Source organism: Lepisma saccharinum, chromosome 16, assembly GCF_977018435.1.
Source record: "Lepisma saccharinum chromosome 16, izLepSacc3.1, whole genome shotgun sequence".
In the NCBI taxonomy this organism is placed as follows: domain Eukaryota; kingdom Metazoa; phylum Arthropoda; class Insecta; order Zygentoma; family Lepismatidae; genus Lepisma; species Lepisma saccharinum.
The window spans coordinates 45,904,130-45,920,026 of NC_139244.1; the positions used below are offsets into that span (position 1 = coordinate 45,904,130).

General features: G+C 36.4%; 1 protein-coding gene across 2 annotated transcripts in view; it reads right to left on the bottom strand.

Moving 5' to 3' along the window:
• The window catches only part of Prp5 (pre-mRNA processing factor 5), an 82,566-nt gene that overhangs the window by 15,092 nt on the left and 51,577 nt on the right, over positions 1 to 15,897 (bottom strand). For both annotated transcript variants that reach the window (XM_083138107.1, XM_083138106.1), the window contains exons 13-16: positions 13,075 to 13,467; positions 9,006 to 9,121; positions 3,387 to 3,537; positions 392 to 503 (exon numbers count right to left, since the gene is read on the bottom strand). In XM_083138107.1, coding sequence (XP_082994233.1) covers positions 392 to 503; positions 3,387 to 3,537; positions 9,006 to 9,121; positions 13,075 to 13,467 — 772 coding nt within the window. The remainder of the gene's footprint in view (positions 1 to 391; positions 504 to 3,386; positions 3,538 to 9,005; positions 9,122 to 13,074; positions 13,468 to 15,897) is intronic.

The window sequence follows — 15,897 nt, forward strand, 5'->3', positions numbered from 1 at the left end:
TAACACTTTTTACCGTGGCACTAAGTTCAGTGCTTAGGAAAGTATTTACAACCCTGATGAAGGGGGCAGTAGGATCCTGAAACGTTGTTCCAAAAAAACTTCATACTCACTCACGTAAGTAGTGTTAAATTTAACTTTATACAATTTAACGTTATTTATTTCATTTAATAGTGAGTAATACGCATCAATCTACAACATGAAATTATATATCCGATATCAGTTTGCCGGCCTGAATTAGAATTCATATTGGAAGGAATCATTTCAGTTCAACCCGAATCAGGGCTTGAACTGAAATGAGTTTCAGTCACAATCCCTGGGTTGAGCTCTATCATTAATTTATGGTAATGATATAATTTGTAACCTCCAACCCCTGTTTAAGGGTGATACTTACCCAGGGCAGCCTTTTGGAATTTCTTCTTCTCGTTTGCCAATTGAGCCTCTGCTTCGTCAAACTTGAAGCCTTTTCCGCTGAATCCTCCTCCGGCATACACCTTCTTCCCTTCCTACAAAGAAACAAAGTTATTCTTGAGGTTTTCTATACAGTGGTGGCATAATTACAAATAAACATTACATCTTGTATCAAACAGTATGGAGACGTTAAGATGTAGGCAGTTGACCTCCAATTTATAAGATGTGTTGAAGGGAACACCTGAAGGGCAGAAACAGGGGAATAAGGGGATCCAACAGAGTGGGGGTAGTGAGATTGCAGGTAGAGAGACTGCAGGACAGAATACATACAGTTGAGATGGTTTGAGTAAATTGCCGGTGTCGGAAACTCATTGAAAAAAATGTTGAAATTCCTACACTTTGACTCTAACTTGAAAAACTAACTTGTATGGAATTTTTATTTTTATTAGGGATGGGACAGATTAATCGGTACTCTATTGGTATCAGCCGATATAGGTATATCAGTGTATCGGTTTATCGGTAAAATTACAGATTATTTTACCGGTACAATATATGAATAAATATCTGATAATTTAGTGCAAAATTCTGCCATTTTGTTGTAATTTTTATGGATAATCTCCATGCCCCACTTTCTAAAAAAGTAAATTATGCAATTTCTTTTGCACTGCAGTCACCTTGAAACACACATTTATCAAGGAGATCAATGAACCTTTCAGGTTCTTCAAGGACCATTTCTAATTTTATATCGGATCGGTAGAATATCAGTGATCGGTATCGGTAAATTTTATATCGGTACTTTATCGGTATCGGCCAAAATTTCATATCAGCCCATTCCTAATTTTTATGATTAACTTGATTGTTTGCCTAAAAGAAGATATGTTTCAATGATTTCATAACAATTTCCTGTGACTGCACAAGGAGTGGGGAAAAGACCAAAGAGAGTTGTGGAGAAAGAAGATCGAGAAGACTTAACACACACTATACATTATGGTATCACAAGCAGGGTTGGACAGATAAATTAGTCACTATGTATTTTATGCAAATTACATTGATTTACTAGTCAATCGCCTGGTGTAAAAATACATTACTCAAAACATTCAGTTGAATTCAAATACATAATTCAATGACATTCTGAAATTTCATAAAAATACATTCTATTGTATGTTAAGTGGAATTGCTGAAAAGTAGGTAGTAAATAGGGCTTCTGTCACAGCCCTCTAAAACTCGCCTCTAGAAATAACAAATTTTTGGTCAAAATGCGAGTCGTTCCTGCCTGTGCAAGACGAAATAACTACCAAAGCAGAGCTAATTCAAGTGAATTGAGGCGTTCCAAAAGAGGCTTCAACTCGTCCCTTCCTAGGCACGAGGCCCAGACTCTATATGTCGTAGTAGAAGATGAGGGGCTTTTTTTTTTTTTTTTTTTGTGTGGGCCCTTCCTATGTCCAGGGGACATCCTTCGTACGAATCTCACTCTTGATACGAGCGCCCGGAGCCTATGTCGTAGTACAAGATGATGGGTCCTTTTATGATCTTTTTATTTTTATGTGGGCCCCCTTTGCCCAAGTACAGATGAAAAAAAAAGATAAAGCATATTAGAGATTGAGTGAACTACCCGAAAAAGCATAGCATGTTAGGAGGCACTGTGTTGTGACCTTTTACGAGCTGGGCCCTTCGCCAGAAGGGTACATAGCATGTGAGAGGCTAAGTGAATCGGTTCGAAAATTTTGTGTGTGTGCAGGGAGTAAGCTTTTTTCTAAGTGAAGTGTGAAGCTGTGGAGGGTTCTCCAACTGTTACGACCCCCCCCCCCTTCCCTCTGAACATAAGAAAAGGCCAGCAATTAATAAAAAGAAAATGATCGTAAAAGGGGCCCCTCATCTTCTATTACGACATATACAGTCTGGGCCTCCTCCTCAGACAGGGACGAGTTGAAGCATCTTTTGGAACGACTCGATTCTCTTGAATTAGCTCCGCTTTGTTAGTTATCTCGCCTTGCGCAGGCAGGAACGAAAATTTGCAATTTCTAGGGGTGTGTATTAGAGGGCTGCGACAGAAGCCCTATCTACTACCTACTCTGAAATTACTTCCTACTTTATGAAGATCTTTTGTTTTCCAATTGGAAAAAATTTAGTGTCACCATTGATTTATCTGTGTGTATCTCATGTGAAATTATAAATCTTTCTGATCAAAAACTTCTGTAGATTGACATGTGTAATTCCAATGGAAAACTAATATCTTAAAATTTACAAATACTCTTAACCACTTTGACAAAAAAATTAGTGATGGCACACTTCAAGCCTCACATAGCAATCCAATCTGAAACTCCAGATCGTGCGGGATGCTCCTCAAGCAGTGGCGGATCCAGAAGTTACAGCTGGGAGGGGCGAATTTCAGTCTGCTACCTCACTTCACCGAGAATCAATTCTAAGCAAACAACATATTCTTTACAAACAATATACAGCACTGTAAACAGGAACCAAGCTAGCTCCCACGTTTTAGAGATTGGAGTATTGTTTTGCAAAAATAAGGGTAAAGGGCTGCAATAGATGATTATAATTGAATGTTGTTATCATAATTCCTCCCATTGTTACGATAAACTGAACAACCAGACATGAGAATTGAATAAGCAAATGAAACAAAAACCTATTGTCAAGGGGTATCGGATTCGATCCCTTTTTGATGCATATTGCACAGTGATTTGGATACAAATTTAACCTGTAGATCCAGTTCTAATTAACCTATCATGAGCATGAAGTGGACTTAAATGAGAATGTTAAAGTTGGTGATGAAAGGACATTTGAGCCTTCAAAAATATTAGGCAACATTATATTTATATCGAAAAACATGGCAGTTTGGAGCAAAAGTTTGCCTTTTCGACCGAGCTGCAACAATTTATCCTGGCTTGGTATTTAAAGGTTACGGTTGAGATCTGACCATGCTGTGATGAAAAAGCAAGGAAGAACCTCACATGAGTACTTACTGCTGCTTGTTTAGCCCTATATCTGTCCCACATAATCCTCAGCTGCTCTGGTATCGGCATTCCTGAGAGATCCAACGCTTTCACTATGTCGCCTGCACTTCGCTCCTGCTCTGGGGTGATGAAGGTATAAGCAAATCCTTTGTTTCCAGCCCTGTAAAGAGGAATAGACAAACAACTGTAATATATTGTGTCTAAAGATATCTGTTTGGCGGTTACGCGGACACAGGTATAACTGTAATATAATACTAAAATCTGTCACAAAGTTGCAAAAATCACTTGTTAATAAACACTATTTTTCTATGTGTACTGAAAAGGAAATACTTCAATGTTACTTAATACTAGGGATGAACTGATATAGCATTCATGCCAATACTGATAAAGTGTAGGTATAATCTTTTTCAAACCCAACATTCTACCAATTCGGTTTAAAACAACACATGTTGCATGGAGGAACTGATTGGTACAGATTAATTACTTTAATTAATGAATATATATGTAACCAGGTCAACTGCAATAAGTTTACCCTTACAAAATAAATACATATTTAGACATTTAGTTTACAAAACTAAGGTACATAAATTATATCTTTATGTTATTTTAAAAAAATAACAAATGGTAGAATTTTGACCTACAGGATATGTATAGAAATATCAGATTGGTGGAATTATTGGCAATTTTACCAATATATATCGGTTCATACTGATTAATCAGTCCATATAATAACAGAAATACGAGGGCTGATCAACAAAGAGGGAGACTGATTCTTTTGCACAGCATCCTGTATCGTTACATGTTTGCAATGTGCATATTGGACAAGAGTGGGGATTCATACATAATACCCAGAGATGGCAGCACCACCGAAACCTCCGTTTGGCACCAACACTTTTTCTAGGCTTTCCATGCATTTTGCATAACACACAATGGAGGTGACGCGGTTGGAGCAGTATGCAGCAATCAAATTCAGTTGTCGTTCAAAGCATACAGCCACAGAAATGTATGGAAATGCTGATGCTTTTCTGAAATCAGTTATCACCGGTGATGAGTTGTGTGCGCACCACTATGCCCCAGAAGGAAAACAAGCCAGCAGTGTGGAAATCACCAGGGTCTCCAACACTGAAAAAAGGTGAAAGTTGTTCCATCTGCAGGTAAGGTGATCACTTTCTTTGACTATAAGGGAATGGTGTACCAGCATGCACGTTCTCCTGCACACTAACGTTACAGCAGAATACTACACGTCAGTGTTGGCGATACTGAGAAGGCATATTGCACCTCATCAGAATGGGGTGGCAACTTCATCATGATAATGCACAACCTCATGTGCAAATCACGTCATGGCATATTTGGTGAAATTGAACAGCACCTGTGTATCACATCCTCCTTATACCCCCAACCTAGTTCCCTGCAACTTTTTTCTGTTCCCTGCACTTAAGTCAAATCAGGCAATTGTCAAGGATCTCACAAAGAATTGCTTACATCATATGTTTGCGGCCTGACAGAAATGTCATCATAAGTGCATTCAAGTTGGGGAGGAGTACTTTGAAAAATATCATGTAACCCTTCCACCAGAGTAATAAACATTTGAAAAAAAATGGTTGTTCATCAGCCCTCGTATAAATGGAGGAACAATACAATAAAATGAAATGATAAAAATTAGGAATGTGCAGATACCAATAAAGCACATACATAAAATTTACTGATAACATTTCAAATCGTTAATTGACCTCCTTCATAAATTTATGTTCTCAGATGAAACAAGTGTTTGCAATGAAAAAGAAACTGCATATTTAGTCATTTATTTTTTTAAAAAAAGTATGGAATGAAGATTATAAATTTGTATCCATAAAAATTATAATAAAATGGCACAATATTGCACTAAATTGCAAGATATTTATAAATATAGCAGATTGGTAAAATTATTGGTAACTTTACTGATAGACCAATACACTGATATGTCTGCATTGGCCAATATCAATAGAGAACTAATTAATCTGTCCCATCCCTAATATGAAGAAAGAAATATCAAGGTTGCTACGATTTTTTGATTATGAAATTCTCCGACATTTCCAGGTTTTCCAGTCCAAAAATTAAATTTTTCCAGATATGTTTATCATCATGATTTTTGCTTTTGAACCTTTTGTTTTTCAATTAAATATATAATCTGTTGACTATTATGAATATTCACTTTCACAACTTTTTCTTTTAGCAAATCTCATTCAACACACACAAGAACACGTGAAAATTCGAAGAGTAAAATGTAAAATTGCAATTGGCCTCAAATGTATTGTGTGATACAATCATGTGCATCTAGCCTTCAGGCTAAGGTAACAGAGGTACATTATTTCACCATAACAGATCTCCACAATATAAAAACAACAGAAAAAGTTCATAAACCATACACAATCTTTCATAACCATACACAATCTTTCATTTTCTGGCAGATTTATAGTGTCATAGAAAATGCTGCTTTCTTGCTTACATTTATAAGTACACAGCATCTGGAGAAATTTCTGTTGCATATAGGAATTCTATAGGAAATGCTAATAAGATTAAGATCTATAAAATAATAGACGAACCTCATCTTCACCAACCTGTCCAATAATTATGATCATATTGTCAATGTTCTTTAGTTATCAATCAGATATCTGGACTGCAAGTTTTACTTCGATATTCTTTCTAGTATTATAAAAGTGAAAACTTATTACAGAAATTCGAAGGAACCATAATTTTGCACAAGACTGAGAATCATAAGAACGAAAGAAACAAGTTTCTAAACTGAATCTTTTTTGGGAATGGAATCACAAGAACCGAATCCAGAAGTGGAAGTGAACTGCTTGTTCTGTTTGTAGCTTCTTCTCTTGCAAACTCCAAAATGCAAGTAAATTCCAGACGATCTGCAAAATTCCCTGACATTTCCCTATTTTCCAAGTTGTCCATATAAAGTGCAAAAGCAAAGATAAAATTAATTATATTCATTTTTAACAGGTATGCAATTCAGTAGTTCAGATTCCATTTTAAACCACGAGGTATGTAATTCAGTAGTTCAGATTCCATTTTAAACCATAGCTAGGAACGTTAAGTTTTAGTTTCATTTTTCCCTAAATTTCAATGTTATTTTTTTACTGCAATTCGGTGTTATTTTTACATGCATTTTTAATGTTCCTGTCTTACTTCTGGAAAATTGAGACAAATTTTAGTTTTAATGAAAAAAAAAAAAAAAAAAAAAAAAAAATAAGAAATATGGCGTGCCTTTTGTGAGAAATGACCAAATTTCTTCCAATTAGAATACTATTTCATCACATCAGCCACTAAATATGAAATGTTTATTGAATAATAACACCCAAATCCATCATATTCCCTAACAATGCGAAAAATTCCCTCTGCGACCTCAAAATACCATTTTGTGTACACACCCTTCTCATCCAAAAAAACCAGGTGCATTTCCATGAAAATTTTCCCGTTCCTACGAAACTTCCCTTCTGGGGAGATCCTCCAGCAAATTCCTTTTCAGGACAAGGTTAAACACTGTCACTCATGTCTAAGCCAAACTGTAATAAATGAAGTGTGACAATCTCTTTTGAATCTATCTATCACCAGTTAGACTACAAATGACATCTAATAGCTCTTCAGATAGTTGTTTTTGAACAGAAGAAGTGTTATCCCCAGTTTATATTGCATATTTCGTGGCAATTTTTGCGTTAAAAGTGCCAAATTTGGTGTTATTCTGAAAAAATGACATAATTCGCATTATTTCACAATTCCGAAACACCGAAAACTGACTTTCTTTACCTATCTAAATACATTTGAAACACTTCATCATGATTTTCTCAACTTTTCGGTGTTATCGTCCAAACGAAAACTTCACGTCCGTAACCATAGCTTCTGATTAACCTGTAGGTACAGAAAATGGTCTAAATGTAAATACAGTGAAGAAACTTAAAATGTGGGAATAGGTAAAATCTGGAGACATAAAATTGTGGTTCCACTGAACACATTTGTTAGTTTCAGACATATTGGCAAACCACTTTATTGATTGTTCTCTCTCATGGCCAGAGAGACAGATGGGCTTGAGTTAATTTATATTATGTTGAGCATTATTTGGTAAGAATTTCAGTCCACCAAATTTTATCTTTCTAGTTCTGGAAGTTTCTGAATGAATTTGATTTGATTTTTGTTATTTAGCATCGCTTTTCTGCCACTCTTGACTAATCGAGATGATGAGGATGAGTGACGATACATGAAACTGATGAAAGGACACTCACAAAGAACACCAATCCCTAGGCCAGGATTCGATTCCCAGACACCTGGTATTGTAGCATGCTGTGCTAGCCACTCCACCATGGAAGTTGGCTGGACGTTTCTGAGATTATGATGGATGGACAGAGAGACAGATGTTGCATGAGTGTCCTTTCTTTTATCTTTTGCTGGTTACTACCTGTAACACTCCATTATCTTATAATGACAATATAAATTAATAAACACAATTAAAACATTACATTTATGTGATATTAATTTCAAGTTTACCAAATTTTTACACACTAGTGTTAACATAACCCATGGTTCTACAGCCCGTAAGAGCCTTGACCTATCTCCCGACTGCCAGTCTCCCTCCCACAATCCTACCTAGAGGTGTGGAGATCTTCAACCGGTAATGGGGTGACGTGGGGTCAGCACCCTCCCCATTTCCTCACGATGGTGGGTTGCCACCAGCCCTATACACAGGCCAAAAATTCAGAGATTGAACCCATGCCGTCCCGCAGTCAGAGTCCAAAGCACAGCACCTTAGACCGCAGGGCCATGGAGGAGGACACACACTAGTGTTGCTTGTTGCCAATTCAGACATTTTCCCTTCCTGCATATTTTGAACAATACTGTTATATTAGATGTTTTTAGATGACTAAAAAGTAAATATCTAATAAAAAGAACAATTGCTGACTTGTGAATAATGGGCTAAGCCACTATATTTTAAAATTTATTGGTAATTGTCTCTACTGCATTTATACTTATTAATAAAAGCATAGCTGGAGTGGTTGATTAATAGATAAAACTTTATGTCTGAATCTTCCGAATGAAGACCATTATCAAGAAAGCAATAAAAAGGATAAAATTGGGGGGTTTTCAAGGCCAGCTTTCCTAACGAAGATCTTTCGTTTGGAAGATCAATAAAATTCCACGGCACAAGAACTATTTGAAGAAAAAGGCCTGGGATGGGATTTATGACTTTCAAGAGCAGAATCCCTTATAGTGATTTCATGTAGCTCCACATTTGTTCTTAAGATATCAGGTCAACACCCATATTTTTGGAGCTCCCACCAGGAATCAAACCCAACAAATCACACCAAAAGCAAGGGCACTAACCATTGACTCTTATAGCTATTGTTCAGAAAGCTGAAACATCAAATTTTATCAATTTACTGACTGCTCCACATACTATTTTACGAACATTTTAAAAGATTGCTTCAACATGACTTGAAGCATGCATCAAAAAATGTAAAAATCTACTAGCACCTAAGTTTTTTTTCCAAATTATTTGCAAGATTACAGTAACTTCTTTGATCTAGTCCTCCTTCAGTTTGAATTTTCAGCAGCAATTCCCTACACCTGAATATCCCACTGACTCACCTTCCAGTTCGTCCGCATCTGTGTACATAGTCCTCGTAGTGATTCGGACAGTCATAATTCACAACCAATATGAGCTGCTTCACATCCAGTCCTCTTGCAGCTACTGATGTTGCAACCTGACGAAAGTAAAAGAAAAGAAAAAATATAATTAACTAATAGGCATGTTTAGTTTAGATGTGGCAGATTCTAAAATCTACTTTTACCAAATTTTATCTTTCTTCTATGCAAGTATGACCTCAGCTATTAGTTTGAAATATCTAATAACCATTAGGCATACTTAAGCTTTGATCATGAACCAACCACAGTGCTATTGATGATAGTTTCATGCAGAACGATATTTTATTCAGAAACCACATGAGCAAGAAGAACCCATTCTTCCATACCACATGGCTGCAGATACGTCCTGCTAACTTTCAGTGCCATGTTAGGTTGATGCCTTAGCAGCATTAGCAGAGTGCAAGGAAAAAGGCTGGCACAACTTTCTTTGAAACTTGGTACCGTTTTACAATGAAGAGTGAAAAGTTGCAAAAACAGTTTTATCACTACTTTCAGGAAACAATTAACAAATAGAGAATGTCTCAAATCGTGCACTCCTAACTTTGACAGGGTAGCTACGAATTTTTGATTATGAAATTCCCTGACTTTTCCAGGTTTTCCAGACCAGAAATGAAATTTTTCCAGACATGTTTGTTGTCATGATTTTTGCTTTTGAACCTCATGTTTTTCAATAAAATATGCAGGCACGTTAATTATTATGAATATGAATATACACAGTTATTAGCTGAAAATTTACCAAGTGATTAATACAATGCTATTCAATGAAAAAATAAAAACTATTGTACTTCCGCATTTTCACTAAGTCATTACAATTAAAGTGGTGTAAAAAATCAATAAAAAAATGTGGCATATACAAAGCTTTACAATGTAACCTGTATACAACCTCAATTATATCAATACAAATGAGAAACAACAGAAAATTAGGTCATGTACCTTTAGAAAATATGCAATAAGTTTAATGATTACATTTTTTAATTTATTGAAAATAGTACATATTTCGGAAATTCAGAACGTGAATGGGGCTGGTGACCCACCATACACCTAAGAAAAATATATTCGCGGGCCATAATTTGGAATCAAATATTTCCATTATTTGAGTTTTCCACATGCTGGAACCAATTTTATGTTACGGAAAACAGAAATCTGTCTATTAAAAGGTAACAGTTCCGAATGTTTTATGATTTTTTCAAATTTTCCTAGCAGGAAGACTAATTATCATACCATTGTGACACAAAATTTGAACCTTCCTTAAAATAATGAGCACTGTTTGGATTCGAAGAAAGTTATTTATGTTGGAAAGAAAACTTCAAAATGACCTTACGCAAGCATACACGCTTCCCACGAACAAGGTATTCTCCGGTTGACAAGCGACAGTAAGTATCGTAAACTAGTGGGAATGAATGTAGAAATAAATCGGAACCTTAGTAGAGTGCATTCAGGGTCTTTATTCTAATTCTAAGACAACCAAACCTAATCTTCTTAAGCTAACCACAAAAGCATATATTGACAAAATCGTAAGTAATCGCTAAAACTCTGCAGTATGTGTTAACAGATATAAATCGAAATAGAACCATGTAAAAGTTGCATTTGAAGCATGATGAAATCGTAATAAAACAAAAGGAACTTGGGCCCATTTTCACCACTTTTCAGCATTATTTCATTCTACACGCAAAAAATACGTAAAATTACTATCGGCATCAAACCAATATTCCTAACCTAACAACGATGTGTGACCAGCGTACGTTTAATTCCTCTATTTCGCACCAGTTTTTAAAAAATAAATACGTTCTATATGCACAAAACCCGTGCATATTCGAATAATGATGTCACTGATACTGCACAAAATCACTAATTTCTCGGGTGTAACACATCTCTGCAATTTAAAAACTACGACAACGAGCAAATGAACTAGTTGATCAGGTTGCTTCTGAACGGGTCGCAAACGAAGGACTCAAATTCACAGAACGGGTTCACGGGGGGGGGGGGGGGGACGAAGTAGTGAGTCCCTTTGTTTTTACTAGACATCCGCACCCGTCCAGTGTGACGTCAACCACAGCCAGTTTACGTGAAATTCTGCTCTTCAAGGCAGAAAGTATTACATTGTCTTTTGTTCAAGGAGTATACAGTTATTGCAGATCCAAAACCAATGAACTGTCCGAACACCAACCTGCTCCACTTCACGTATCAAAGGAGAACGGGTGTGTTCTTGCAGAAAGGAAATTTAATCACCACACACAAAGCTAAAGCAACATTTTCTCTGCAAGAAATTCTGGGATGGCTGGTGCGTAGGTTTTGAGTAGCTTGTTCTCTAAGGAAAAATCTCAGGCCTCTCCAAATTCCGGTCTTGAACAGGTTCACAAGAACGAGTTGCAAAATGAACGGATCCAAGAACCTAGATCCGAGAGTGAATAAATATAGAATCGAAATGCAAAGGAACCATAATTTTGTACGTAACAGACTAGAAGTCATAATGACGAGAGGAACAAGTTTCTGAACTGAATCTTTTGGGGGAACTGGAATCTCAAGAACCAAATTCGGAAGTGGAAATGAACCGTTCATTCATTTTGTAACTGGTTCTCCTGCAACTCCAAAATGCGCGTAAATTCCAGAAAATATGCAAAATTCCCTGAATATTCCCTGACTTTTCCCTGTTTTCCAGGTTTTCCAGTTGCGTAGCAACCCTGCTTTGATCACTTTTACTTGAAAACTGGGGGCTACACACCAGGTTTTCTGCATTATGAAGAGTCATCTACTGAGATTTTTTAAAATACTTGTGTTCACCAATTCACTCAACAGGAAATTCTAATTATGGAATGGGCAAAGTCAAGAATGAATTTTGCTCAGAATGCTAGTCTTTATTTTTTTACAGAAAAAGAAATAAGAAACCATCACTGGCTGTTTTGTGACTGATGCCATACTAATCTGTGTTTGCAACCAAGAGAGGTCATATGCAGCCCTTAATGGATTTTGTAATAGCAATTGTATGGGAGGGAACATTTTAGTGGAATATTGTCAGTTAGCAACACTGGCACTCCAGAATTTTATTAGCACATGTTAAACACATGAAGTCTATCATCTGCACCTGGAAACCCCAATAAACCAAAGTCTCATCAAGTAAATCGTCTCACACAATGAGAAATGAATATCTTCCCATGAACTTGACTTTCAAGGTGATATTCCCAAAAATTCAAGGGTACAAGCGAATGTTTTCTCTATTTCAGCCTTACTTATCACCCCCCCCCTCTCCCCCTAAAACAATATAAAGGTTGGTTGGTTGATTTGGTGTTTTAAGTCTATTTTATGTACAGTAAGGCTAATCGGGAGTGGACCTACAGTTTAAAGTGGTATATGAACCACTATGTGCCTCCATCGGGTATCGAACCCAGGACTCCTTGATTACAAGGCGACGACGAACAATATAAAGGGTCCATGATTCAATATTCAAAAATTCTATTTCAAATTCAATTAAATGGTATACATATTTAAAATATTTAACTTAAGGTGGAGAGTTCAAACTCAAAATACATCTGCAAACACAAGTTACAAATGTTAATCTATGAAAAACTGTTAATTGTATAAGAATCTGTCGGATACATTGACAGAACACTAACAAAGTAAACGGATTGAGAGAATTCTGTTTTATTTTGCATGCAGCTTAATTTTCCTTCCTTGATAAAAATAACAGGTTAACTGTGAAAAACTTGGCTCAGGGCATTTATAAATATGTATAAATTCAATAGCATTTGGATTAATAAAAGTTGCAATTTTTCATGTGTACGGAGAAAAATTCATGCAGAATTCACACAAAATGCCCGGTGAGAACCCACCCTGTTAGACATTTACTTTAAAATACTTACGCATATGAATTATCTAAAAACAGCAGAATTTTGCACTAAATTACAGTCTATTTATAGATATATTGGTAATTTAACCAATATATCGATATGCCTGATGGGCCGATACCTATAGGATAATGATTAAACTGTTCCATTCCTACCGCAGTTCAACTTACCAACAACTTGACTTTCCCTGCTTTGAAATCTACAATGGTGCTGTCCCTATCAAACTGATCAATGCCTCCATGAAGAGACATACACGGATACGACGCCTTCATCAAATCCTTGAGTAAACTGTCAGCATTCTCTTGCTTGTCCACAAACACTATAGCACTTCCTTGACCCTGGTAATGTCCCAAAATCTCAAGGAGTTTCAAAAACTTCTGATCGTCATCTATGATCACAACATGCTGCTCCACTTCCTTGCAGACAACGCTTCTTCCTCCAACCTGAACCTCGATGGGCTTTGTCAAGATTCGCCTTGCAAGTGCTTCCATCTGGCGAGGGAATGTGGCACTGAACATTACAGTTTGACGATCTGGACGGACATTGTCAACTATCCTCATAACCTGAAAGGAGAAACAACATGAAATTAAGGCAGTGAAAAAAAGGAAAAGGTGACTCTACATATTATACCAAACACCGTGGCACAAACAAGTTATTGAGAGCCAAGGCTTGCCAAGCAGCTTTTTGTTGGGCAATTTAAGTCCCATTGTCGCTGTCTTCTAGATTTCAAGACTGAACTTTGCTACTATTGCTATTGAGAAGCTTTCCAATTGTCGCCACAATGTTGGGTAAACAGTGAAACTTCAAGACTCCCGCTTGGGATCAAACTAGGGACAGCTCAGACCAAAGGCAACAGTGCAAAAACTATATATTTGGTTATGTAGGAGATCAAATCCTGTCTCAGATGGAAATTTCCATGTCGTATACCAAAAATTTCCCTTTTAGACATTAAAATTCCCTCTTAAAAAAACAACTTATGCCAGTCTCATACGACACTTAGGTCCCTCCTCACTTCCCAATTGACTTCTAGCTTCCTTACTTGACAATACTGCAAGAGGTTTTTCTTTTTCAGTTCCCAACAGAATTAGAAACTGTCTCTAAATAACATCCTTGATACCCTAGAACTACCGATCAGAATTGAGGAGCACACTGGCCAGCTGAAGCAGGAAGAAGAAAAAGAAGGACAATAGATGTTTGACTGTTTATTGAAGGCAACTTTAATAAAAAAAAAATCAACCAATGCAACTATATCTGTGGGGAACATTTCATTTGTTGAGTGAAGAGTCTTCTAATTATTATTGTTTCATATAAATAGTCCACATGACTAAATTTATTCCTGTGATTCTGGTATTTTATTTTCACAACCAACCTGAACACTATGCTGTGTGTAGCACCATAGTAAATAAATCTGCTAGTGTTGTAATATGATATATACATTATGAATTTTAATTTTTGCTTCATGGCCTCAATGACCAAAGAAATGTCAATGGAATATAAATATGGAAACTTAATGTAAACACCACAGTTTTTGCATTTTGAATGTTCTTGTGAAATTTACGTAATTATTTGACAAGTTTGTATTGGGAAATAAATTTCAAAACTGTACGGAGAAGGGTTTCATTAGCAGATGTAACCTCTATTGTAATATACAGGTAATGCAAATTTATAGTAGTATGTCTGTAAAGTGGTATATCAATTTGAAATAACATATGTTATATACTCACATTCACTGCTATGAACTACAGTACAGTGCTTATTCTTTTAGGAGAAAACATTATTTTCCCTTATCTTCAGCAGTTATTAGCATCTAAACTTGTGAAGTGGTATACCGTGTATGTGCAGTCACCATTTTTAAGGATCAAGTGAGACACCTTTTGCTGTCTTTGCGAACTGAGGATATAAAAAAATCTTATGGTAGTTTCCAGTCGGAGATTGGTCGCCAAGTGAAGACGTACTGAACTACCGTGTGAGACTGGCTATACTGAGAGTTTATCCCGAGATTTCGATCTAGGAAGGTATACAAACAATTTTAGGGGTGTTTGGAGTAGAGTGCTGCAATGAGCATTTTTTGCTCGACCGGCAAATAGTTCGCATGGACGACGCTAGATAGCATTAGGAACTGACTGCTCTTCGATCACCATGATGTCACCAGTGAATTTCGCTCGAACAGGCAAAACCATCAGTATACGCTCGAAACCCATTAGTTCACGTGTAACCGTATTTTTTCTGTAGTATTGGCCTTTCAAACATGGATCGTGAAGTGAAAGATGCAGTGAAATTTAAACTGAAGTGAACATAGTCGTCATTTTCATGTTAAAATCTAATTTAGTCCATCTTTACAACACATAGCAATGTATGAAAATGAATAGATGATTATAGGCTGAAACTACCAGGATGGATTTTTACGCATATATTTGTACGATTATTGTCCCATTAAAAAGATATCTGATATTCTATATATTCAAGCGAATTACGCTCGAGCGTGGGAGATTCGATCGAGTATTTTCGAGCAAAAGTGGTCCAATACAGTACTCTAGTGTGGAGGCAAATTTAGCTTCAAATTAGGCATTCTGAACACTTTTTCTTTCTTGGGTGCGTGAGACAATAAAATTTACCTGTATGTTAAATAGAGTGGATAAATCTTATACTATGTACTTAATTTTATGGCCTTTTCATTCGACATTAAATTTACAAAAATTTGATGCCCCATGAGTCTTCACTATGAATTAAACTTATAACTAGGGCTGAGCCGATGCTGATGCATCGGTATCGGAAAGTATTGGTTGGAATTCATCTACTGATACCAGCCGATACTTTTCCGACATACTGGTCCACGGGGTCTGCAATGCCACGTGACACTTTCCCAGAGTCGGATTATCCTGGAAATTATGCAAAATTCAAACTTTATTTTTATTTTGCACTAATTATGCACAAAAAGCTATATTGTGTGATTACATAATACAGATATTCTTGAATATTCTAAAGCAAATTTA